General features: G+C 48.7%; 2 protein-coding genes across 3 annotated transcripts in view; one reads left to right on the top strand and one right to left on the bottom strand.

Moving 5' to 3' along the window:
• ADAR (adenosine deaminase, RNA-specific) overlaps nucleotides 1–13,028 on the top strand; it is a 31,759-nt gene extending 18,731 nt beyond the window's left edge. Inside the window, exons 7-15 of one of the 2 annotated variants that reach the window (XM_008592571.1) lie at nucleotides 4,621–4,768; nucleotides 5,112–5,283; nucleotides 5,583–5,676; nucleotides 6,392–6,514; nucleotides 6,812–6,945; nucleotides 8,746–8,928; nucleotides 9,431–9,543; nucleotides 9,893–10,020; nucleotides 10,199–13,028. In XM_008592571.1, the coding sequence (XP_008590793.1) occupies nucleotides 4,621–4,768; nucleotides 5,112–5,283; nucleotides 5,583–5,676; nucleotides 6,392–6,514; nucleotides 6,812–6,945; nucleotides 8,746–8,928; nucleotides 9,431–9,543; nucleotides 9,893–10,020; nucleotides 10,199–10,436 (1,333 nt within the window). In that variant the 3' untranslated portion in view covers nucleotides 10,437–13,028. Of the gene's footprint in view, nucleotides 1–4,620; nucleotides 4,847–5,111; nucleotides 5,284–5,582; nucleotides 5,677–6,391; nucleotides 6,515–6,811; nucleotides 6,946–8,745; nucleotides 8,929–9,430; nucleotides 9,544–9,892 lie in introns of both variants that reach the window. The other variant, XM_008592577.1, reaches the window with a different exon arrangement.
• Nucleotides 13,029–17,628: 4,600 nt separating this feature from the next.
• On the bottom strand, nucleotides 17,629–26,694 carry CHRNB2 (cholinergic receptor, nicotinic, beta 2 (neuronal)). The gene is given in 7 exon segments (XM_008592562.1): nucleotides 17,629–18,853; nucleotides 22,339–22,531; nucleotides 22,775–23,560; nucleotides 24,403–24,512; nucleotides 24,938–24,982; nucleotides 25,160–25,305; nucleotides 26,583–26,694. Coding segments are annotated over 7 exon segments (1,515 nt in total). The 5' UTR covers nucleotides 26,647–26,694; the 3' UTR covers nucleotides 17,629–18,682.
• Between the last annotated feature and the right edge of the window lie 277 nt (nucleotides 26,695–26,971).

Below are 26,971 nucleotides of genomic sequence, written 5' to 3'. Positions count from 1 at the left end.
CTGTATGTGGGATCCAAACCCTCGGGCGGGAGCGCCGCCGCGCTTCCCAAGCGGCGCACTTATCCAGTGCGCCACCGGGCCGGCCCGCAACGCCTTTAACCTAGCAATGCCACCTCTATGAATTCACAAACACACACTATATATGACATAAGAACAGAGATTTTCATTGTGGCATTGTTTATAATAGTAAAAGACTTGAAATGGTCTAAAGCACCATCATTTGCAGACTGGTTAATAAACTGTGGTACATCCACACAAAGGAATATTAAACAGCCATAAGAAAAGAATAAGTCATATCTATATGAAATGATCTCTAAGGCCTATTGAAAAGTGAAAAAGCAAGGTGCTGAGTGAGGCGAGAGATGTACATAGTATGTACATGCATAGAATATTTTCTTGAAGGATTAAAAAAATTGGTAACTTCATTTGAATTTTTACTTTTGGTAAAATACGTATGGTATGCCACTTTTCAATTTTAAAAGTTATTAAAGAGAAAAGCTCATAAAATAGTATATTGTTATTTTAAATTTGTTTTTCTTTAATAATAAGTAATGTCATTTATTTATTCAATGTATTTGCATTTCCTTTTCTGTGAACTACCTGTTCTTGTCCTTATCCATTTTTCTTTTGGGTCGTTATTTTTTATTGATATGCAACAGCTTTTAAGATAATAAAAAAATTAGCCCTTTGACCAGCATGACCCAATTTAGATCACTCAGACTAGAGAGGGCCAGAGAAGGTCACCTTCTCCTCTCCCTGTAGCAGTATGCACTTGCCTGTAGTTCAAACTATCTAGGAGAGGAGCGGGGCAGTCTCCCTGCAACTGCTCTTTTACTAGTTCTTGTCCTTCATTCTCAAGAAGTCCTCCCTTATCTTTAAGCTCAGTCCTTCACATGATAGGTTCAATTCATTTCCTCTTTCTCTTCTGTGAAATATTCTATAAAATCCCTTCCAGGACTTCAAGTCTGTGATTCATTTAGAATGTAAGAACTTACTCTGAACAAGATTGAAGATATGAAAAGACATGTAACTATAACATCATGTTGGAATGTGCCTTGCAGAAGTAAATGCAGTGTGCTTTGGGGACACAGAGGATATTGCCACTGGTGTCTCCTGGGGAGTCAAGGAAGGTTTCATAGAGGAGGGGAAATGCTAGCTTAGTAGCTATGTTTGTTGACCATCTTATACAATAACATACATTACTTCCTTCTTAATGTGAATTTTGCTGGGTCCCCTTTTTTCCTTTCTCTCTACTCTTGGTGACCTTAACTAATCTCATGACTTTTAATATCTAAATCCTGGAGACTGCTAAATTTATATCTCTAGCCCAGACCTTTTCAGAGCTTCATATTCCTCTATACAGCTGCTTTCTTGTCACTTCTACTTGGATAGACATCTCTAACATGATATGTTCAAAGCAGAACTCTTCATTTTTGTCCCCTTAATTTCTTTTCCCCCCATCTTTCCCATCTCCGTAAATGAAACCACTGTCTACCCAGTTGCTCAGGCCAAAAACCTGAGAATCATCTTTTCCTCCATCCCCTTCACCTTCCTTGACCAACCCATTCTTACGTTCCATTGGTTATGCCTTCAGTTTCTATCCCAGATCCCTTCCTCATCTTCCCACCTGCAGTGTCAGTGCTCTAGTCTAAGCCTCTGTCTTCTCCCACCTGGAACATCATAGTAGGCTCCTAACTTGTCTACTTTATTTATTCAACGCATATTTATGGAGTACCTTCTATTTGTTAGTACAGGAACCAGATATTAATCAGTAATCGCTTAAGGAAATGTAAGATCTCACATTTGCTAAGTATTACAAAGGGCTCAAGTTGCGTAGTGCAGTGAGGATCTCGATAGCACAACTTGACTTAGTCAAGGGAAGAGGGTGTCCCCAGGAAGTGATGCCTGAGCTCAGACCTTAAGGATGATTCAGAGAGAAAGACAGAGGGTTCTTGGCAAAGGACACAGTACAAGTCCTGTGGTGGGAGGAGAACAGAGCTGGTATAGGAGGGGTCTTCAAAAAGTTCATGTAAAGTTTCTTATTTTTTAATTCCATTTTTACATGAGCTTTTCAGAGTACCCTCAAAGGGGCTAGAAGAAGATGGATGGAGCAGAGAGAACCTGAGAAGCCTGGTGCTAGCAGAGATGGAGAGGAGATGGGCCGGCCCACACGGGCTGCCCTGTAGGTCATGTCAGTGCTTTTACCACAAAAGCAGTGGGCAGCCATTGAAGGTTCTGAATAAAGGAGTGTCACTTATCCTCTACCCACACTCTTGCCCCCTTCCCAGCATTTTCCTATTAAATTTTCTTTCCTACTCTAAGAGAACAATTTCAGACCTTTGCCTCTTTCTTCAGATTTCCACCAAAACCCCCATTCCTCACTCCAAATTGATGACCTTACTTCACACTTAATTGAGAAAATAGCAATAATCACATGAGAAATACCTCATCTTCCCATTACCAAACTACGTTGCTACCTCCATCTGTACCAATAAGTATGAAGGAAGCACCTTCCTCTGTTTCCTGCGTCCTAGATCCCATTCCCTCTTGTCTGCTCTAGAACTTTGCTTCTTCAGTTATCTCCCCTCTCCTTGCTGTCAGTTACTCTGTCTCTCTTGGATTATTCCCATCAGCCTATAAACATGCCCAAGCCCATCTTTTATAAATCTTCCCTTGACCCTGTTTTTGCCTCCAGGTACCACCTCATTTCTTTGCTTCTCTCACAGTCAAACCTCTCAAAAGAATTGTTCATGTTCATTGTCTTCATTTTCTTAACTCATTCCACTAAAAGGGCTAACCACTAGCCATATGTGATTATTGAGTACTTGAAATGTGGTTAGTTTGACTAAGGGACTGGATTATTAACTGTATTTATTTATTTATTTTATTTTATTTTTTTAAAGATGACCGGTAAGGGGATCTTAACTCTTGACTTTGGTGTTGTCAGCACCACGCTCAGCCAGTGAGCAAACCGGCCATCCCTATATGGGATCCGAACCCATGGCCTTGGTGTTATCAGCACCGCACTCTCCCGAGTGAGCCACGGGCCGGCCCTAACTGTATTTAATTTTAATTAATTTAAATTCAATAGCCTCATGTGGCTAGTGGCTACCATCTTGGACAGCACAGCTCTAAAGGATTCTAATTACATAGTTAACAAACCTTATCTCATATATGTATATGTGGTGTATATCATAACATATATAAAACTTTGTGCATAAGAGTTCATATTCTTTTCAAACAGAGCAGTAATGAGATTCTCCTAGATCCCTCAGGTAAAGATCCTACACAGTTTTGCCCCCACCCTCTTTTCATGCCACTGTCCCTCTCATTCTGAACTTTAGTGCACTGGTCTGCACAAACCTGCCAGCCTGGGCAAAGAAAGGACTGAAGGCATTCAGCTTCTCAAGGTAATCAAGGAATAGTAAGAAATTCAGTGTCATTGAACATGAAGATTGATTCCTTTTACTGCTTGAGCTGATAAATCTTGATGCTGATGACTCTGTTATATGCAGTTTGATTATCGAAAGCTGGAATCCCAACCAGTAGATTAGGATCTCGTCGAAAGCTAGGATTCTTGAAACCTTGTCTACCGACTTCCAGGCCATTTTGCTCCATCATGCTCTTCCCTTTGTGTTTGTGGAAATCCCCAACCATGAACAGTGGGGCCACCTCACTGCTCCTCTCGTGCACTTTACTATCAGCAGAGCTCATGAGCCCAGGATCCATATACCCCATGACTATCTCAAGCCTGCCAGGAATTGAAAAATAACTCCCCAGCAAAGCTTGGTTCCCTGGCCTAAAACAGACCTTGACATAATGACCTCTCCAGGTTAGGTCCTCTTGACCCAATCAGGAAATGAATGAGGAAGTAGGATCGGGTACTTTAGAAATCAGATGGTGTATTAAGTAACAGTGATTCACATAGAAAGAAAGTTATTCTCTTCTCATTTCTGCTTAGGTTAAGACAAAAGTCCAGGTTTGGTGTTAGTGTTTTTTTAAATTTTCTCTAATACTTTCTAATCTTCCTTTATAGGAAAGACAGGTCCAGAGCCTTTGCAGATAACAGTAGTCAGAATTTAGTAACATGGGGCCGGCCCGTGGCTCACTCGGGAGAGTGCGGTGCTGATAACACCAAGGCCACGGGTTCGGATCCCATATAGGGATGGCCGGTTTGCTCACTGGGTGAGCATGGTGCTGACAACACCAAGTCAAGGGTTAAGATCCCCTTACCGGTCATCTTTTAAAAAAAAAAAAAAGAATTTAGTGACATGATTTTATCACATTCTGTTTTACAGCCAGTTTTAATTTATGGCAAGTGATACAGGTTTTCCATTTACAGTATTGATATGAAGCTTACTTTTTAAGTGTGTTTACATTTTTAAAGAGTCAATTTAGAGAAAAATACTAAGTCATAGTCCACGTGATATCTGGATCTAGCAAAAATCATGTAGTTCATGAATGACCAAAATCTGGGAAACGCTGCCTTAGAAACAGTTGTCAAGATTGACGGGTCCATATGTTTGCAAGACTGGTCACATCTTAAGCAAAACTAGCCCTTCCCTGGAACAGCTGTCAAGGTCTAGTGCTTGTCTTTACTCCCTGCTTCTCATCCCAAAGGTTTGTTTACCAAGCAAAAGTTGGGGGTCGCTGGTTCCCAGCCGTCTGCGCGCACAGCAAGAAGCAGGCCAAGCAGGACGCGGCGGATGCGGCTCTCCGTGTGTTGATTGGGGAGAACGAGAAGGCAGAACACATGGGTTTCACAGAGGTAACCCCAGTGACAGGGGCCAGTCTCAGAAGAACTATGCTCCTCCTCTCAAGGTCCCCAGAGGCACAGCCAAAGACAGTTAAGACGTCTACTTTTGGTGCTATCTTTTTGGGGGGTGGGGGTGGGGGTCCTGCTAACTCCTCTCTAGGTGGAGTTGGCTCTTAATTTGCTGTCATGTGAATTATCCCTAGGCTTTAATATTAGCCTCAATAGAGCATATATCTGGGACACTAGATCTGAGAGGGAAGAGATGACTCACAAGAACTTGCTCTCCTGCCCACTGTGAAATATGGTGGACTCAGCCTTGGCTGCGTGTTCGTGACGCAGCCTCCTGTCCCCACAGCTTCCTCTCACAGGCAGCACCATCCATGACCAGATAGCCATGCTGAGCCACCGGTGCTTCAACACTCTCACGAACAGTTTCCAGCCCTCCTTGCTTGGCCGCAAGATCCTGGCTGCCATCATTATGAAGAAAGACTCCGCGGACATGGGTGTCGTGGTCAGCCTGGGGACAGGTGAGTGAGGCTCTGAAGCGTACACCCCAGCCATCTGGTTCCCACGGGGTCTGGAAGAGGGAGGGTCCTTCTCATTCTCCCCTGGAGTCCATGTGGGCAAGTCCAAGCGGGCAGAAAAAGACTCCTCTTATAATTTCATTTTAGCTACAATCAGTTCAGACTGGGGAATGAGTTACTTCCTAGGGAAGAAAATACATCTGATAAATTGAGGCTGTTTCTGCCTTCGGTCCTTAAGAACTAACAGCCTTCATCGTCATTTTCCTTTGATTATGCCATTTTTCTTTTAAACGTCTTCCTAGGGAATCGCTGTGTGAAAGGAGATTCTCTCAGCCTAAAGGGAGAAACCGTCAATGACTGCCATGCAGAAATCATCTCCCGGAGAGGCTTCATCAGGTGAGCAAGACCAGAGCAGGGCTGTGCAACAGGCAGCACCTCTCTGCCCCACTTCCCGTGCCCCCACCCCAAGAAACCGTGGCTCCAACACGTGCCTCTCTGAAATCCCATCAGACTGGCAGGCCATTGACCTGGCAGTGGCAGCCTTTGCTTTTAGCTCATCCATTCGAACCCGTCTTATGGAATCGATCCCCTCTGTGACCAAGGCTGCATCCTGCTACTCAGCCTGGTTTTAAGTGCTCTCCTTTTTTCTGCTTGCTCTGCTTCGTGCCCTTTTTCTAAAAACACAAAATGACCTCTTGGTCCTCAGGGCCTTAGAGATGAGACAGCCTTCCGTCTACATTTGAGGACCTGTAAACAACCTCAGTGCCAGCTCTCTCCTCTAGTTCACCTTTTCTTTAATTTATAAAGGGAGAGACTCAGGGAGAAGCAACAGTCTCCTGTAGTCCTTGAATCGGTTTGTTTTGCCCTAGAATCCCTGTAGCCACCATAGCACGGAGCCCTTGGCAGAAATGAAACTGACCCAAAGGGCTAACCTTGCTTTATCAAACACAGAGGTCTCCCACGGAGAATTTCCCACCACCTCTCTCGACCTGAGAAACTGAAAGCCATTAAGGCTTTTCCTTACTTGGGGCTCAGACAGAGGTCAGATCATAGAAGCAACTGCTAGTCCCAGAATCAAACCTGTCTTCCTAACCAGACTTTCTTTTTGTAGGTTTCTCTACAGCGAATTAATGAAATACAACCCCCAGACTGCAAAAGAAAGCATATTTGAGCTTGCTATAGGAGGAGAAAAGCTCCAAATTAAAAAGTCTGTGTCGTTCCATCTCTATATCAGGTCCGTACGGTCTCTGTTGCTACCAGAGTGGGCCCTGACAGGCTTCCTGGATTGGGTATCTGAATGTTCTCCTGGCCCATAAATCAGACCTTATACAATAGGCCACATTCCCTCTGGGTTTGAGGTACATACACTGGTACAGAATGACTCTCACAGACACTGCTGCCCACCTCCAGTATCCTATGGTAGGCTTTAGAAAACATCCCCTGCTTCTACCACATCTGACTGTTTTTGAGCCCCAGGAGATGGGAGGGAAATCTGCACAAGTCAGTTTTAACAGATGCCCCTGTTTTGCAGCACCGCTCCATGTGGAGATGGTGCCCTCTTTGACAAGTCCTGCAGCGACCGTGCTGTGGAAAGCACAGATTCCCGCCACTACCCTGTCTTTGAGAATCCCAAACAAGGCAAGCTCCGCACCAAAGTAGAGAACGGTGAGTGACACACGACCTCCCCCCACTTCTCACAAAAGGTTCTGCAAGACCCCAAGACCCCCAGTCTGCAAGACTGCAGAGGTTTGTCATTAGTCACAGTGGGCACTGAGGTGTGTGGTTTACAGGAGAGGGAAGATGCCAGTGGGGAGGTCTGTAGGAAGATCACAGCTCCATTTTGAATTTGTTAGTTTGGGAGACCTGGGAGATCTCCAAACCAAATAGGAGGTGGAAGTACCCGTCTGGAGCTCACAGAGAGAGCATGGCTGGAAATAAAAAGATGAGAGTCATCCTCCTGGAGGATCTTCACACCATGGGAATGGATGGGACCACCTCGGGGGAGGGTAGAGGAAATGAAAAGAAAATGATGCCAAACCCAGCCCCTAGGCGTTGAGTTAACAGCTGAAGATGCTAAGTGCCTGGTCCCCTCCTGGCTAGTTGGCGGCTGATTCGACACCTTGTCCACTAGCTCCTTCTCCTCTTCTGACCTCTAACATCTCCTGTCTCCTTGCATCCACTCCTGTTCCCTTCAGGTCACACTTCAACAGTCATCAGAGTGGTCCTCAAACATAAATGAGATCATGTCACTTCCCTGCTAAATACTGTAAAATATAAACATAGAGTTACCATATGACCCAGCAGTTCACTCCTAGGTTTACCCTGAGAGAAATGAAAGCACGTGTCCACACAAACACTAGTACGTGAACGTTTATAGCAGCAGAATTCATAATGGCCAAAAAAAGTGGAAACAACCCAAATGTCCATCAGCTGATAAATGGATAAATAAAATGGGATATATTCACACAATGGAATATTATTTGGCCATAAAAAGAAATGTACCAATACAGGCTACAATATGGTTGAATCTTGAAAACATTATGCTAAGTGAAAAAAAACAGTCACAAAAGATAACATATTGTATGATTCCATTTATCTGAAACATCCAGACAGACAAATCCATAGGAACAGAAAGTAAATTAGTGGTTGCCTTGGGCTGGGGGTGGGAAGGGTTGGAGGGAAATGAGGAGTGACTGCCAGTGGGTAGATTTCTTTGGGGGATGATGAAATGTTCTAAAATTGATTATGGTGATGGTTGCAGAACTCTGTGAATATACTAAAAACCACTGAATTGTATGCTTTAAATGAGTGAATTGTATGGTATATGAATTATATCTCAATAAAGCTGTTATTTAAAAAAACAAAAACAAAAACCCCTATAGTGGTTTCCCACTGCACTTCATGTAATATCAAAACCTGCCATGATCTTCCAGCCTCCTTACACCACTCTCCCTGTCACAGTGTGCTCTAGTGACACTGGCTCCTTGCCAGATCCCTGAACAACCAAACCCCTTGCTACCCCAAGGCCTTTGCTTTTGCTGTTCTCTGTGTCTGAAACACTTACTCCAGCTCTTCCTCCTCCTTTGTATCTCAGCTTCCCCAACCCCTCTGTCCCACGGAGTTCTCCCTGTGGTCCTCCATCAGAGTTCCCTCAGAGTCTTCAGAGCACCATAAGCATCTACAGTTCTTACACATGTATTGGTTTACTTGTTTAGTGTCTGTTCCATTCCCTGTATATCCTCTCACCCTCATAAATATCCCAGGACAGGGATCTTACTTTGTTTTGCTCACCATTGTTTCCCAGTGCCAAGCATCGGGCCTGGCACATAGTAGGTGCTATGAAATACGTAAGGATGAATGAATGAATGGGTATCCTATGGCCCAAGCCTAAGGAGTATAAACACCACATCAAGGAGTAGTTTGGTCCACTGGCCCCTGCTGATCTGACCCAAGTCTCTCACACAGGGGAAGGCACAATCCCTGTGGAGTCGAGTGACATTGTGCCTACGTGGGATGGCATTCGGCTCGGGGAGAGACTCCGTACCATGTCCTGTAGTGACAAAATCCTACGCTGGAACGTCTTGGGCCTGCAAGGGGCACTGTTGACCCACTTCCTGCACCCCGTTTATCTCAAAACTGTCACTCTGGGTAAGGGATCTGCCTTGGGAGCTGGAACTGATCTGTCCTTTTAATGCCCAAGTCCCAGCAAACTGCATGCTTCATTGCCGGGCATTGACATGATGTCTCCCCTTTCCAATGTGAGCTTGATTCAGTCATTAGTAATTGATTCTGAGTGTCCAGTCTGCTGTGGTAGGAAGATTAGATTAGGCAGAAAGCCTAAGTAAAGACATGCCAGGCAGGTCTTTTCAAGATGAGTTAAAGCAGCCCAGAAACTTAAAGCTGCAGTGTCTCAGTTTCCTTGGTCTCCACAGTCCTTGGCCTTACCTGGAACCTTATATATTGTGCTTAAATATTTGATGATCCCATATATATATCCTTGGTAGCCACAATCAGAAGGTGCTTCCTAACAAGGGAACTGTTTCTCAGTCTTTACAACTCTATTTTGTACCTTTAAACTCCCCGCATGACTCTGCCGCTTAACAGTATTTGATGCAAACAGAACTGTATACATTTCTCTTTTTTTACCCAGGTTACCTTTTCAGCCATGGGCATCTGACCCGTGCTATTTGCTGTCGTGTGACACGAGATGGGAATGCATTTAAGGATGGACTACGGCATCCCTTTATTGTCAACCACCCTAAGGTGCTATAACCCCATTCTGTTTTCCCTGGACATTTTTCTCCTTTTCAAGCAATCCTATAAGGAGAGCAAAAATGTACACTATGGGCAAGGGGAGCCTTTGTTGGCATCCCAGGAATTAATCCTTTTCTCCTTTTGGATGCTAAGGGTTTTCCTTCACTTAATCTGAAATTAATTTGAGTCGAGGTGGAGTTAGTATATCTAGAGTCTTCATAGGCTTAGCCAAACAGAATCCTAAATAAAGGAGAAAGATCATGGCCCCACGCTCCTTCCTATGAGTTCTAAATCCCTGCTTCAGAAGCTTATTCCTGAAAGGTTTCCCTCTTTCTCCCATCGCTCCTGGGCTTCCTAGGTTGGCCGAGTCAGTGTATATGATTCCAAAAGACAATCTGGGAAGACTAAGGAGACGAGCGTCAACTGGTGTCTGGCTGATGGCTACGACCTAGAGATCCTGGATGGTACCAGAGGCACCGTGGATGGGTAAGGAGATGGGGGGAGCACAGTAAAAGCAAAGCCAGGCTTCCTGCCCTGACACGCAAGGGCGCGCCGCACGTCTGCCAGTCTCAGAGCTTGAGAGCTGCCGGCCACACCATGCTTCCTCCTTTGGGCTCCCACCTTTCCTGGTCCCTGGTGAATAATGAGTGCCTTGTTTCTCCAGGCCACGTCATGAATTGTCCCGGGTCTCCAAAAAGAATATTTTTCTTCAATTTAAGAAGCTCTGCTCCTTCCGTGGCCGCAGGGATCTACTGAAACTCTCCTATGGTGAGGCCAAGAAGGCTGCCCGTGACTACGAGATAGCTAAGAACTACTTCAAAAAAAGCCTGAAGGACATGGGCTATGGGAACTGGATAAGCAAACCCCAGGAAGAAAAGAACTTTTATCTCTGCCCGGTATAGTATGATCCAGTGACTGATGGACTGGGGGTATTTCACATGGGGCAAGAGGGGTAGGTTGTAGCATTTCTCATCACATCGGTCAAGGGTGGTTTTTGTTTCTCTTTTTTAATGGAACCACAACTGATGGTACCAAGAATTTCAGGTTCCCATTTATCCTGCTTTCTTTAGGATTGCTATGCTGGGTCTGGCCAGGACCTCTTCTCTTTTCCCAAGAGGCAGAGACCTAAGGGGATAGAAAGGAGTTATTTTTTCTTTCCACCCAAAGCATAAGCAGTCACGGAGCACCTGAGGCTCATTTCCTCTTAAGTTTTGTTTTTTTCCATTTCCTTTCCCTTTGTGTTTGCTACACTGACCTCTTGTGGTCTTGATTAGGTTCCAGTCAAATCTCTATGAATCATGTCAGGGACTGATGATTTCATTTATGGATACTGTATGCCCCTCTACTTCCCTTCCTCCCCTTCTGAGATTCTTCTTTGTGATCATTAAGTTTCTCCCTGCACCCCCACCAGGGTAAACAGGTGAACATAAAGAATCTGGTGAAACCTTTATAAGGACAGGAGTTTAAAACTGCAGTCAGTTAATTACCAACTGAAGTGTGATCAGAGTCTTGCACTTTAGCCAGCTGGGTGGTGGGGAGGAAGGTGGGGGTTTGCCAAGAGGCAGGGAAAGCTGCTACTCAGGCAGTTTATCCCTTCCCCAGGCAGCTGGGAAGTCTAGAACCAGCCAAACTGGGCTAGGGAAGTTGCTCAAGCAGTAGCTGAGATTCCCCCTGCAGATGACACAGACTATTTTCCAGGAAACACAGACATTCCTTGGAATACTGCCAAGCTACCAGCTTCCCCTCCTCTTAAATCATTCCTAAGAATTTGCCCCATTCATGGAGGGCATAAGGTCATAGACCCCAACCAACTGGTAGGGAAAAAATCTAGGACAAATCCTAGAGGGCAAATCATCTCTGCTCAGATAATCAGGACTTAGCAAGAAGAGGGCAAAATATCATGTTGGGTCAGATCACTGTTCCACCCAGCATACAATTTCACATGACAGTGACACCAAGGGAAGTTGACTAAACCATGTGTAAAATAGATGAGTTTTTAAAAGAATGCCATAGATGTTGATTCTTAACTGCTACTGATAACCTGTAACTGCACATATTTAAAATGCAGATGTACTTTTCCATTTATCCAAATGCTTTTGTTCTGCAAGATTGCTTCAGAAGCTGGTTTCTGGGCAGGGCACAGACCTAAGGTCTCCCTGCCTCTTAGGAATCTTTACAGGGTTGGCATACAACAAGGCAGTAGTCACAGGTGTAAGGGCGGATTGTCCTCAAACTCTGTGAGGTGAAATCTATTGCCTACACCTCCATGTTGACTTGTGTGGTCAGAGCTTCTGTCTTCTGTGGAGTCTGGCTCTGAGGCCAAATCAGCCAGACATGCTCAAGAGGACTGTGGAGGCTCTGCTACCTCCAGGACCTGGGTCTGCCTCTTTCCTGTAGATGTGTCTTCATCTGGGAACATGCTGGCCACTGCCCTCAGATGATCTTCAATCTTCCTCCCTCTCCCTTCAAACTGCTGACTAGTGCACCCCGTCTGGCCCACCTCTTCAACAGTAGATACAAGTACATCTACATTTGTACTTTTACTCTTGTGGCTACTATACCCTCTGTACTTTTGAGCAAAATTTGACCATGATAAAATCTACGTTTTTAAAATATGCTAAAGATGTCTTTGCAGAACACCAGAGCATCTGAAGGAACTGGTAGAGAAATGGTGCCTGTCTTCTGAGGTGGAAGGGGCCTGCTCCCTGGCCCTGTGAGTCTGCTGAAGGCACATTAAGTCAGTCCTGGCACCCACATCTGGGGCAGAGAGATCTGTGGTTCCCAGCCATTAGAAGGAAGCTCATCCCCTCAGTTCTTCAAGCTGAAGGGTTAGCACCTACCGATTTACTCAGAATGTTTGGCCCCTCGGGTGCGTCTTGGGCATTAGAATCTCCAGCAGAGCTCTGACTCAGGCTGCCTCTTTAACTGGGAGCACAGGAGCTCTCAAAAAAATCAGAGCCTCCACTTGCTCCCATCATCTTAGCTAGCACAGATAGTGTTTGCTTTCTGCTGTAGGAAGAGCGCGAGGCATCCCTGAGCTCCATGTGTCTGCTGGAAAGGAGCCCCCCGAGGCCCTGCATCACTGCATCCCCGCACCCCTCTGAGTCACGCAGGACAGAGGGGAAAGAGCTTCCACCCAGTGTTCACTTTTTTGTCCAATCTTTGTTTTTAATAAGCAGGACCCCTCCCCCCTTTCTTTTTAATGATTTTTGTAGTTGATTTGTCTGAACTGTGGCTATTGTGCATTCTTTGAATAATCACTTGTAAAAACTGTCGATGCTTGAAGCTGTTTCCTTTACTCAAGTTGAAAGGACTCTGTTGGTTTTGGGGTCTTGGTAGTGACTCCAAGAGCAGAGTGGGGAAGAGCCCAAGCATAGACTTGGGTGCCATGATGGCTGCAGTCCAGTTTTATGATTCTGCTTTTATGTGTCCCTTGATAACTATGACTAACAGTATACATTCCTCATAAATAAAAAAAAAAAAAAGAATTGTTAGAAAGCTTCGGGTCTCGGTTTCTTGGGGGAGGTGAAAATGGGGATAGAGGGACCTGGGTTCTTGGGATTTCTACTGTGTCGGATATGTAACCAGGGGAGACAGTCATCCCTCAACCTGCGGAGAGGAGCCATTTCAAAGAGCTTCCCTGGGCAGGTGAGCTTGCATCTAGGTTGGGTGGGGTACCTCAGGCACCTCTTAATTACCTCCCCAGCTCCACACACATCCCTTCACCATCAGAGCCCACCATTAAATATTCTGTCCACAAGGACTTGACATGGAAGATTTCAAGGCCCAGAGTAGGAAAACCTCCCTTCAGACAGTATCACAAATTACACACACAATTCCAGCTCTCCTTGAGAGGTGTTCTGCCTCCTCAGCACTGCCCCCACCCCCAGAGTTCTTTGGCCTGTGGGAATGTGCATATTTGGAGTAAAGTTGCAGCTGGGACCAGGACAGGCTTGGCTACAGTCTTAGGAGAAAGACCGTTTGCTTTTAACTTCACATTTATATAGCATCCAAAATGTCTCTCCATCTTGAATTTCAAAGATTGCACCTCTTGCCACATTGTAACTTATTCCAGAATTTTTAGAAATCTCATTCTTGGCCTTTTAAAAATGATATTATACCAGAGGACTTACAGTAACTAACAGCAAGGCTGTCAGTGAAACCACATTCCTTATCCATTATACAGATGGAAGAGCTGAGGCCAGGAGGGCCAGTGGCATGTTTTGGGGCATATTACATAAGGACCAGGACTCTGCATGGTGTTATTCACAGTCTGCTGAAATAAAGTGCTAAGTGAGCTGAATAGTTTTTAATTTAAAGACAGTGAAGGATAATGTCTTCACCTGCCACTGGTGTATCAGGAACCTCAAGTGCCTCTGTCCTGTCCTCAGGCAGCTCCTGGTCCCACCTAGAGGGAAATGTAGTGCCCGGGCTTTTTAGAACGTGGATAGTTTCTTTAAAGTCTAAGGCAAGTGCCTGGATATGTCATCTGCAGGGGGAACAAGACTGTCCCACTACCCACCTCTAAATGGGCTGGGAAGCAGGGCTGCCCTGTGAGAGCACAGAAGGGATTTTCTTTAGCTCATCATTTCACTTGCTGTGCACCTTGCATTTTATCTGGGGTCCCATAATTTAATACTGTTCCCAGGATTTGAGCCCTGTTCTGGAAACGGTCTGGCCTCCATGCAGATTGCAGCCTTGACTCAGAGCACAGGGGCCATGGAGGAAGCCCCACCATCCCAGCCTCCAGAGACTGGTCCTCGCCTCTGCCCTGTCCTTTACAAAGGGTCCTCCCTAGGAGCCATTTCTGGGCTCTGTCTGCTCCAGGCCCAGCCATTTGGCATTTCTTTTCCATCTGATGAGTAGATTTGTAAGGCTACAAATCATTCATTCAACAGCAGACTGTTAACCACTCACCTTTTCTCTGGAATCTTGTAATGTCTTTAACCTCTCATGAATCCACTTTCTCCAGCTTTCTCCCTTTTTCCTGTATTTGCCAACCCTGTGCTGTGAGGGTTCTCCCCCTACCCCACAAATACAACAGAGTGACAAGACACCTTTAGAAACTACTTTCTTTACGAGAATCTTGAGTTCCTAATGAGTCTGGCCTGGGGTGGGCTAGACCAGTGCAACTATTCCAGGAGTGCAGACAAGGGGGGCGAAGGCAGTGTGGGGAGGTGGGGACACCAAGGATGGATGAGTGAGGTGGCCTAACGGTTCCTAGACCTACTGTCCCTTCGGAACCATGTGACCAACACACTGACCTCTTGGACCTGTTGGGGTGAATATTAAGAGGTGGCTGCTTGCTCTCTTTCTGGTCAGCGTCAGGGAGTGGGAGGCTGGCCAGCACCGGTTAGGCTGTGAGGGATGCTATGGCTCCAGCCCAACTCTGCCCTGAAACAGAGGTGACAACCGGAACCGCGTCCACTCTGGCTTGGGGAGTGATTCAGAGAGGGCCCTAAAGAGCTCTCTCTCCCTTCCCATAGAGCTCTTCCCCCTGTTGCAAAGCCCACAGCAAGAGCATGGACTTTAAGGCAGTCTTGGGTTTCAGGCCCAGCACTACTCACCAGCAGTCCCTTGTTCTCTGAGCCTCATTTCTCTTCTGTAAAATGGGAGCCCCTTCCCTGCATGATTGTTGTGAGGAATAAAAACGGTGCATCCAAAGGAACTGGCACAGAGCAAACCCTTAGTAAATAATAGCTGATACTGGGATTTGGAGGGGATGCAAACAAGGACCAAAGCGCCCAAAGACTGTTCCCAATTTCCTTAGGGGAAAACAGTCTTGTCCTTCCTCCACAGATAGCCTTCCTCTGCAGAACTCACCATCTGGGGAGCTGCCTATGTCTTGTTTGCTTTCAAATTTTCAATAACTTGGTACCAGCTGTTCCATATTACATACCTCATTGCCAGCCATCAAAAGCAGAGGGCCCATGTGTACTTTCTTTCCACACAAAAATGGTCATCAGATCACCTGTGGCCTTGCCATCTCTGAGGGAGATAATCCCAACTCCTTTTCTCACTGCCTCCTCCCAAACCCACCTTGCTCCGGGTTTCCATCCAGTTTCTCTACCTCCCTCTTCAGATCCAGAGCCACCTCCAGTCCTTGGCCAGCACCAAGCTGGGTACCCAATTCTCTACAGAGACAGCCCCACCATGGAAAGGAGGCAAGGGGCTTCCCTGACATCACTAAGGGAAGAGGACATAGGACCCAAGAGTGGAAGAGACTGTGGTTCCCAAAATTTTCCAGTGCCCTTGAGGGTTCAAACTCTGTACTGGCACGTAGTAACACTTCCTTCACCTCTGCCCTTCCCTCCTCCCTAGTGTGGTAGTCCCCAGAGGGCTGCACCCAGAGATGAAGGGGATGGCACTGCCCAGTTAACTCTCTCGTGTACACTGACCCCTTTCTTCCTTGCTGCAGCACTCGGCCAGCTCTGTCATCCTCGTTTTACAGATGCGGAACACCAAGTTCAGAGGTAACTGCCTCATTGAGAGAAGCTGGACAAGCTGCTCTCTAACATCCCCTCTAGCGCCATTTGGTGATGTACTTGGACAACAGCCACTGTGGGAAATATTAAAAGCAAATACAGCCACAGCAGCAGCTGAGGGGCTTCCCCATAGCCCAGGCTATGAACCTTTCCTCTGAAGGGTAGGGTGCCAGCTTGAGGAGGAAGGGGCCTCAAGCTGGCACCCTACCCTTCAGAGGAAGGGTTCCTTTCCTGATGCTGTTTTGGGTTCCAAGATGCTTTTCCTAGGGATATGAGTTTGAGGTGGGTCCAGGCATAATACAAGCAACTCCCAATTTTCTGTTCTAGAAGGGAGTCTCCATGGTGCAGACACTTCCGCCACCAAGAAGCGATGTCTGTGAACCCATCTGACAGGTGGGGAAATGTGCCGAGGCACAGCTCATGCAGCTGCTGGCTTAGTGTCCCCATGATGTTCTTTCATAGCCAGTGCAGAACCAGATGAGCCTGGGGTCTCTGAGCACACACCTGTGTCAAGAGGAGCTGACCCAGAAGGGAGGCAGGGCCAGGGAAAGGGCTTAGCCCAGGAATGGAATGAAACTTCGCTGAGGATGTGCCTGAGAGAAGCCCCCCACCCATTAGACTCACTTGAGTATACCCTGTAACATTCCTTCTATCTGCACGCCCCGGTTCCCAGCTCCCCCAGATCCAGGCCCTTTTGGGGGAGACCCGGTTTGCTCAAGGAAAAGATAGGGTAAGGCTAGGCCTTGGGGGGAGGCTGGCATGACAGTTGACCCCACTCCCACTGGCTCTGGCTGCCTCTCAGACTTGACATTCATGAAGCATCTACTCTGTGTCAGGTACAGCGCTAGGCTTTTCCACGGCATCACTTCATCCTCCCAGCAACCCCATGAAGAGAGCATTACCATCCCCATTTTACAGACAAGGAAGCTGAGGCCTAGCAAGGCAAGGGACTTGCTGGAGATGTCTTCAGAGTGAGCAAGTAGCAGAGCTGGGACTAGAACCCAGACTCTGGGATCCCTGTCCAGTGTTCTTTGCCTGTGTTGTGTCTCCTCCCACCCATCCACCAGCACCACCTCCCACATCCACTAAGCCTGGAGAAGCACAAGTCCCAGCTGTGCTCCAGAGAACAGAATGGAGCACCAGGTCCCTCGAGTGCACTTGGCAGACTGACCCTTCTGTGACCTGCCATCTGCTGGCCTGGCACTGAGACCAGGCTGGGACCACAAATCAGCGCCAGTCACATGGTAGGAGTGGGAGCAGGGGTGGGAGATCCCCAAAGAGGTCTGCTTCCTTGGCTAACAGGCCAGGTGGCCTCCAGCCAGCCCCTAGGAGCAGCATCAGGAACAGCCTCCAGGGATGCACAGAACGGAAGCTGAAGCTATGCTTTCAGGGGAGTCACTGGCCGCAGCAGACCTGTCCTTCTGAAGTTCTGCTTCAAACCTGCTCAGCTTTGGTTGGGAGGGGGCAGAGGAGGAGCGAGAGCTGGAAGGATGGAACAATGAATAGAAGGACAGGAGCAGCAGTGTGGACATGACAGAGTTCCAGCCATTTGCCCCTGCTTGCTGGTCTTCTGTCCAGCCCAGCTCTGCTGCAGGCAAAAGGCTGGGTCTGCTTAAAGCCAGCATCCTTAGTTTACTTCCTTCAAGCAGTCGGTTCAATGTGGGAAAAAAACAGGGCACCGACAGATGGCTCTCAGGGTGGGGAGGAAGGGTCAGAGAGCCACCAGGGTGTGTCTCACCTTCTAGGCTCTTTCTTCATCTGGAACATGGCTCACGTTGGAATCCATGAATGTAAAATGTCCTTCCAGCTCCAAAAGCCTGTGAACTTGTACTTCTCACACAGTTTTAGTATTTGGACATCAGACTCCCAGCAGGTCACCCAAAGATTCAGAACTCAGAGGCTCCCCTAATAGCCAGCTTTGCCCACCACACCCTGAGCCCGAGAGAGAAAGGAAGGAGAGGGAAGTCTAGAGGGTGCAGAGAAATCTTCACTGGGCACAAGGGGACCTGGTGCTGGGCTCTGAATCCCTTAGAAGCAAGGAGCTATGGGATCGAGCTGGAAACCTGCCTCAGGAGTCTGTGACCACAGGGCCAGGCTAAGCCCTCTGGGTGGAAGCCACTGACCACTGCGAGGCCCACCCAGCCCAGCTGCTGTCCATTCAAGCAAGGGCATATGTCAGTTCATACCCTCTTGCTCCTCTCTCCTGTTCCTCTCTCTTTCCTCTTGCTCCTCCCTTCTGAGCTACCATTGTATCAGGCCAGCCCAGCAGAGTCTGAGCTCCTGTCCCCCCACCCCTCCTCCCATGACACGGAGGCAGTGGATGACTCTGTCCTCTTCCCCAACTCTCTTTCTTCAGGGTGGAAGGCTCTGACATCTCTTTCCTCCATTTCTCAGCCTTCATCCTTCACTATCAACACTATTGCCTGGCCTGGTACAACATAAGAAAGGGAGCAGCCCAAACATGATGAAGCTGGCCCAGCCTCCAGGTTGGAGCTGACTGTGTGTGGATGGAAGTATGGGGGAGCAGGGGCTCCAGATAAACTGAAGGATGGGTCTGTGGGGGCAGCGTCCCTCTTCCTGGTCGCTCACTCGTCCATCCTCCACCCAACACTACTGTACAACAGAGGGCAAAGGGGTGAAAGAACGTGGAGATGCAGAAGGTCTCACTTGGAGCTGGGAGCTGAGTGGTCCGGGTGGAGGAAGGTGGTGCTGGTGTAGTTCTGGAAAAGAGGCTGCAGGAACATGCCAATGGTGCCAAAGACACAGACAAAAACAAAGATCCAGAGGAAGAGGCGGTCGATCACCATGGCGACGTACTTCCAGTCCTCACTCACCTGGATGGAGGAGACAAAGGAGGCCCAGGTGTCAGACACATGAAGGAGGACGGGAGTGGAATGGGTATAAGCAGGTCCCCCCACACATACACACACCCCACTCCTCTCCCTCAGTGATCCCATAGCAATCTTTCTAAAGCACACTCTGATCTTGCCTGCCTAAAACCCTCCAGTGGCTCCATTGCCTTTAGGACCCATCCAAACTTCCAAGTCTGGAATCAAGACCCACCCATGACAAATATGAGCCTATCTCCTGTCTTCTCACAACCTGTAACCCAGACTTAACAAACCCTAACGTGTCCTCTCAGGTCTCTATGCCTTTAGGTTTCCTTTGTGTCTGCAAATCCTGACCTCTCTTTCTCCATCTGGTGAACTCCTACCTTTCCTTCAAAGACCAAAGCAAACATCTCTTTTTCTACGGAGGCTTTCTTGACACCCAGATCAAAATGAACCACTGTTCCCCGTGGGATCTCTGAGCCCTGTGTACACATCTCCATCACATTATTTTTACTGTGCTGTACTGTCTCAATTTGCAGGTCTGTTCCCCCAGTAAGCTACAGGTTCCTAAACCACAGGAACCCTGTCAGATTCATCTTTGTAACTCCAGCATCTGGAACACAGAGTCCCGTACATGGCTGCTGAATTAGTGAGTGAATGGCTGCCTCTGCAGGCCTCGCTCCTTCTATGATTGCAGAGGGAGCTCCATTCAACAGCACCACCTTAAGTACAGAGGCCCCAAAGGGTGAGAGCTGGGTCCCAGATGTGAACAAATCTGTTAAAAAGATAATACTCTCCGGCCCGTGGCTCACTCGGTAGAGTGCGGTGCTGATAACACCAAGGCCACGGGTTCGGATCCTATATAGGGATGGCCGGTTTGCTCACTGGCTGAGCGTGGTGCTGACAACACCAGGCCAAGGGTTGAGATCCCCTTACCGGTCATCCTTTCAAAAAAATAAATTAATTAAAAAAATAAAAAAATAAAAATAAAAAGATAATACTCTCTGGGTTTGAGAGCCAGTCACAGGGCTCACACAAAGGGCCAGCCTCTCCTCAGAGCTGCTCCACTCCGGCCTGAGTCTGGGCCTCTGCACACGTGTTTATCTGGAGCCCAGCCAATTCCAGGGGTGGGGAGGAAGCAACCGTGCATCTTCACTTAGTCAGCAGCTGAACAATCCCTCATGCATGTCACAACTAGGCCTACTGTATATCTGCCACCATGCTAGGCACTGGGGACACAACTGAGCAAGACAAATGCATCCTGCAGTTGACAGTCTATTGAGGGAGATGGAGACAAAAATAAGTAAGAATAAAAAAATTACATACTGTGTGGGAAACAAAGGACTGAAATAGAGAAATGGAGGGGAAAACATAATTTAGAGTGTGGTCTGAAAAAGCCTCTTTGAGGTGACATTTAAGATAAGATCTGATGAGTAAGAGGAAGCCTGTGTCAGGAATACGCTGAAGAAACAATCAGACAAACCCAAACTGAAGGATATTCAACCAGCCTGTACCCTTTAAAAATGTTTATGTTATGAAAGACAAAGCTGAGGAACTGTTCCAGATTAAAGGAAACTAAAGAAACATGACAACTAAATGCAATTTGAGATCCTAGATTGGGAGGGGAGTGAGGGGTGATGTTATGAAGGACATTACTGGGACAGTTAGAAAAATTTAAATGTGGACTTCATATTAGATTAAGGTATTGATGCTAAATTTCCTGAATTTGATCATTGAATCTAGGCTAGGCAAGAGAGTGTCCCTGTTCTTAGGAGAGACAGGCTGAAGTATTTGGGATAAGTGGTCACAGTGTCTGCAACTTACTCTCAAATAGTAGAGCAAAAATTAATAATAGTAATAATTTTTAAAAGGATAAAAAGGAAGGGCATTCCAGGCAGAAGGACCCATATGTGCAAAGGTCCTGAGGCAAGAAAGAGTTTGGTGTGCTTAAGAAAGTCAAGCGGGTAAGCCAGTGACCTGAGCAAGGTGGAAAGGCACAAGTTCTGAGGGAGTCATTGTCTGGATGCAGGAGCGCAGGAGCTGAGTCAGGGAGACTTTTAGGAGACTATGCCCTGGTCCAGGCAAGAGATGGTGAGACAAGGTTGAAGCTGAGAATTACCTCAGAGTTCGGGCTTACAGGACAGGACTTCTGATGACTTGGATGATGGGGGAGATGAGAGAGAGGAGTCAAGGATCACTCCAGGTTTTTGGTCTGAACCACTGGGTGAATGGTGATGCCATGTACTAAAAGATGGGGAAACTGGGGGAGGAGCAGATTGGTGGTGGGGATGTAGATCAGCTCTCAGTTTTGGACATGTTGAGTCTGAGGCGCCTGTGAAGCGTTCAAGTAGGTCACTGCATCATCGTCAGCACCTAGCTCCGTGATACACAATACATGAGTGGACTGCAGCAGGAGAGGCAGGCGGGTGATGCAGCCACCAAGTCCCTGCAGCCCAGCACCCCTGCATCTCCCACTTGGCCTCAGCGGGCTCCTGCCTCATCTTCTCCAGTCTCGGCCCCCCTCTTCCTCCACTGGACTTAAGATGCTCTCTGGCCCAAGGTTCAGCTCCAACTAATCTGTTGTCCAGAAGAACAGATCTCTGAAGCCCTCCAGCCCACAAAAACTGTAGTACCTGCCCTTTCTCATCCCCCAACCAGAATGGCAGCATCCCAGAGGAAACCTGGCCGGTCATCATGGCAACAGCTGAGCCTGAGTCTGGAATCAGCCAAGTACCTAGAGACTGACCACAGGCTGGGGCCAACGATGCCCAAAGTGGGGGGATGTCAACCCATCATACCTCCTCCCAAATCCCAGCTCAGTCTCAAGCAGTCCCCTCCTGGGGGGCCACTGCAAAAAAAGCCAAAAGCTAGAAATGCAGAGAGCTGGGGTACAGGTGAGTAGCCCTCGCCTCCACCTGCCACCCCAGTATCTCCACAAATATTTCATGAAGCCGTCCCCCGGACCCAGAAGAACAGAAAAGCGGTATTGATTTGGGACTCTGTCCTCTCCACAGCTAGCAGGCTCGTGGAACCTCTTAACACCCCTCTCCCCACTCCACACACACATCTACTGACCTTGATTTTGCCCCCCGTGGGGCACTCACCAAGGACGCGTCTCTGTGCTAAGAGCTGCAGATTAACAACGTGGATGCGGGAATGCAAACGGCAGGGACGGACAGGCCGCCCTCCCTACACTGACACTGACGATGCCCCAGCGGAGGCACTTCACCCCGGACAGGAGTCCTCAGGAAGCCTCAAGATCATCCTGTACTGACTCCAGTGTAGGCGGCGCCGCCTCCCGGAAGCCAACCGAGAAGAACCGAAGCCAGCGCCCGGGCCCACAGCACAGACCCGCCCCACATTCCCCGTGCTGCACCCCTATTAGCTTTGCGTGCCTAAGGAACGCCACCGCTTTCCAGACGCCGGGGCCCGGCAGCCCGGCTTTTCACCCCCGGTGTCCCTGCCCAGGGACAGTCCCTGCCACTCACACTCTGGTCGTCGTCCTCGCTCCGCATATGGTCCGCAATGAAGCGCACGCCATCCACTGCCTCCCGGAGGCCGCAGCCACACGGCCCCCCAGCGCGCCCCGGGCCGGCCACCGGCGCGGGCTCAGCCCCGAAGGCCCCGCCGGCCAAGCCCTGGACCGACGCGCGGTTGACGAAGCACGTGCAGGAGTCGGCCCTGCAGTTGACAGTCTATTGAGGGAGATGGAGACAAAAATAAGTAAGAATAAAAAAATTACATACTGTGTGGGAAACAAAGGACTGAAATAGAGAAATGGAGGGGAAAACATAATTTAGAGTGTGGTCTGAAAAAGCCTCTTTGAGGTGACATTTAAGATAAGATCTGATGAGTAAGAGGAAGCCTGTGTCAGGAATACGCTGAAGAAACAATCAGACAAACCCAAACTGAAGGATATTCAACCAGCCTGTACCCTTTAAAAATGTTTATGTTATGAAAGACAAAGCTGAGGAACTGTTCCAGATTAAAGGAAACTAAAGAAACATGACATGGTGGCGCGGCTGCTGCATGAAGAGCAGCGCCGGCAGCTTCTCCAGGAAGACGACCTTGACCCAGGGCGCCATGGTGTGCGTGGTGGGCGAGCGGTGGTGCACGTTGAGCACGCACACGCTTGTGACGATGGAGAAGGTGACAAGCACCATGGTGAACATGAGGTACTTGCCGACGAGCGGTACGTCGAGGGAGGTGGGAGGCACGATCTTGGAGATGAGCAGCAGGAAGACTGTGAGCGCCAGCAGCACGGAGATGCACAACGTCATCTTCTCGCCACAGTCGGACGGCAGGTAGAAGACGAGGATGGCCAGTGAGGTGATGAGCACACAGGGGATGATGAGGTTGATGGTGTAGAAGAGCGGCTTGCGGCGAATGATGAAGTCGTACGTGATGTCCACGTAAGTGGAGTCGTCCGGGTTTTCATTGCGGCGGCCGGGCAGCGCCACGATGTCCCACTCACCACTGGGTGTGAAGTCGTCCAAGCTGGCCACGTCACTCTTGAGCACCAGGTCGATCTCGGTGCGGTCGTAGGTCCACGAGCGGAACTTCATGGTGCAGTTTTGCTGGTCAAATGGGAAGTGCTTTACTTCAATCTTGCATGCACTCTTGTAGATGGCAGGCGGCAGCCAGAAGATGCTGCCATCATAGGAGACCACGGCGTTGGAATAGAAGGACACCTCATACATTCCATCAGCACTGCCAAAGGATGGACACAGTCGGTCCTGGCCTAAGCATTCTTCCATCCCCACCCATCAACCCAGCCCTGAGTGGGAGGAGAGGAAATCCAGAGGAAGATACGAGTAGGGGAAACCCAGGTCTGAGAGTAACCATCCAGGAGCATAGCGAGGTGGAGTAGGAATTGAGCAGGAATAGGATATGAGTGGGTTGGTGGCTGGAAGAGACGTCCTGGCCAGGAGTCCTGTGTGGCCTCTTGGAGGTAGAAGAGGGTGAATGAAGGGAGGGGCTACTTGCTACTTGTGGCGCATTGTAAAAGCTGGTTGCTACTCCTAAGGGTGGAGAAGTTGGAAAAGCCAAAGAGGCCAGAGAGAGGCTCCCCAAGCAATGGAGGGATACAGAGGCAGGTGGGAGCAGGGCATGGTCCTATCGGTTGAAGGAAATGGTTTTATATATTAGAGGTGAGAGGGATTATAAGAGACAGGAGAGAACTTGGAGGAGAAACTGGGACCTTAAGGTTCTTTGATCCTGCCCAGACTTCCAAGAAAGCCTACTCTTGAATCAGTTTAGAAACTGGGGGCTGTCAATCCCTGTTTGTATCCCTACTGCAGCTCCAAATACTGAGAATCCTAATTGGCTAGGAGGGGGCTGGTCATGGCCCAAGTCACCTTGGCTGTCCACACTATATCTCACTGGTCTGGGTCTGTCTGTCTGTCTGGATAGTGACTATCTGCCTATCTGCCATTGAAAAGTCCCTTCTCTCCCACACCATGCTACTTTGTCTCATTTTCCCCAAGACCCCTTCCCTCCCTGAGCATTCCCATGGTCTCCCCCAACATTCTTATTACTCCAGGGTCACCTACTTGTTGTACAGGACCACATCTGGCAGCCAGATATGTTTGGAAGGGAGCCGAACTTTCTTCATATTGTCAAACTCCTCAGGCTTCCAGGTGAGGCGATAGTCTTCCCACTCCTGGAAAAGGGAGAGAGGCAGTACCAACCTCTGCCCTGGGAGGGCCTTGAGGTCAAGGAAAGGGGTATGACGAGACCCATATGGCTTGAGGGAGCTTTTAAAAGCCAGTCTCCTCCCCACAGGGACCTCTCTGCCATACAAGTGTGGCTCATACAATACTTTCTCATTTAATTTTCATAGCTAAGCCAAGGTATTAGAATCTACATTTTACAATTGAGAAAATGAATTTTGGAGAGTTTATCCTGTTTAAAGTCACAGAGCTGGTGAGTGTAAGAACCAAGATTCAAATCCAATTACTTAGGACTCCAAAGTCTATATGTTTCTACCTCTTTTGAGGAGATTGAAAGAGAGAAAAGCACATGTCAAAAAAAAAAAAAAAAAGGAGGAAAGAGAAAGCCAGGGGTGTGGATGGGAAGAGCACTTACCTGGGTCAACCAGACATTGGTGGTCATGATCTGCTCCCGTTCATGCTGTGGGGAAGAAGAGAAGCTTCTGAGAACATTCCCCAGCCTGTGGGCCCACTGCCACCAGGGTCTCTCTCACACCTCCCCAATCCTTGGGAACAGAGGAGTCAGTACAAACATTAACACAACACATTCTGGCTGGGCTGACTTTAGCTAGGCAGAGAGTTCAGGACCCCCACTCACCACACTGATGAGCTGGGCCAGTGATACCATGAGCTGTACCGTCACCAGCTCAGAGCCATTGGTGGCTGGGCGGATAAGCTTGTTGTAGCGAGAAGGATCCAGGAGATGCTCCACCAGCCGCTCCTCCGTGTCTGTACCCCACACCCCTGGGCAGGGCAGTGGCAGGAAGCGAATAGGTAAGGAGGGCCCACCCAGGATCCCACCCTCCCCAGGCAAGTGGAACAATCCAGACCCAACCAGCAGCTTCCTACTGCACCATCCCTAAGGATACTGCAAAATGCTTAGGTTATGCCATGGAATCCCCAGATTAACATCCTCACAGATAAGCCCATTTCTGAGACCACCAACCAAGGAGTCCAGGCAGCCCCACAGAAATGCCTCCAGACTAAGAACCCACTCTGCAAGGATTAGTGGAGTGGAGAACTGCTCTTCCTCCAAGGTCTCAGAGGGTAGTTTCAAAAGGCTTGATATTTCTGCTTCCATGGCTTCTCCAGCAAATTCCCATGATTCCAGGGAGGTTTTAGAGGGTGGTGAAAGGGAAATAGTTATTTGTGTCCTGCCACACACACCTTCTCCTAAGACAGTGCCCATCTATGTGTGCAAATAACAATATATGCCTCTACATATGACTGTGGTCATGCCCCCCCCTCAAAGGCACTGGGTTGGAGCAGAATAATTGGACTGCGTAAGCTGTTGGTCAGGGCATATTTAGTCTCAAATTCCACACATACAAGAGCCCACTCTCGTGAGATGGCATGCAGATGTGGAAAGCTCATTCACTTGTACATTCCCTTTGTGCCTGCCCCTCCACACACTCTATCCCCTTCTGAAACTCTGCACGAACACACCCCTCCCCACCCCCTCAGAGAGCTCCTTCCTAATTCTCAGCCTGGCAGAGCTTCTTCCCTTCCAAGTCTCCTGTCCTACCCTACCAGAAGGTTGATAAGTCAGTTCTCTCCCCTTCCTGCCTGTGGGGTGACCAAAATCAGGAGCCCAATGTGGAGGATAGGAAATGATGTGCAGCCAAGGGCAGAGCATTGAACAAGGTAGATTTCTTGAGATAACGTTTCACACAAAGTCAGATGGGATCTCAGTCGCCATCAGAGTCAGCCCTCCTGCCATCCCAGAAAGCCTGGGGAGATCCCCTTCCTCCTTCCTCTCTGTGCCCACACCATCACCACCACTGGCCTGGTTTCCATCTCTTCCTTGTGTTACTTACTCCTTTGGGTATGTTCTCCTCCAAGTTCAGTCTCCCAGATGCTCCCTGCAGTCCTGGGGGGTCTCTCCCCTAACCCCCAGTAGACTCCCCCATCTCTATGGAATCCCTCCCTTCCACTTTCCGGCCTGGCAAGAGTTAGACAGAGCGTGGCGAATCTTGGGCCATTGACTAGGGTAGGGGAATCTGGCCGGTGCCCATCCTTACCTGAGCACAGCCCAAGAAAGCCGAAGCTGAGGAACAGCGCCACAGGGCCGGAGCGTCGGGCCATGCCGCGGGCATAGCTTGCTACCTCGCCTACCCCGGCTCCAGCAGGCCGCCGGCGGGAGGGCCGCGGGCGGAGCGCTGTCCGTGGTGCTGAAGCCGCGCCCGCGCCCGGCTGGAGCTGGGCCCAGAGGATGCTCGCGGCCTTCGTTGCTGCCCTGCCGGCCGCCGCGGCAGTTCCTCGGGCGCAAGGAGCAGGCTGCAAGGAGGAACGAGCCTGTCGTTTATCCCGGTCTGAGCAGGCGGAGGCTTTTCCGGCTGCTCTTCCAGGGAATACAATTGGGACAGTGATGGGGAGGAGCCTAGGCCCCGGAGGCGGAAACGCCGGATCA

Source organism: Galeopterus variegatus, unplaced genomic scaffold, assembly GCF_000696425.1.
Source record: "Galeopterus variegatus unplaced genomic scaffold, G_variegatus-3.0.2 Scaffold154, whole genome shotgun sequence".
Taxonomy (NCBI): domain Eukaryota; kingdom Metazoa; phylum Chordata; class Mammalia; order Dermoptera; family Cynocephalidae; genus Galeopterus; species Galeopterus variegatus.
Note: the sequence above shows the minus strand (reverse complement) of the source record. Positions and strands in the feature narration are given on the sequence as shown.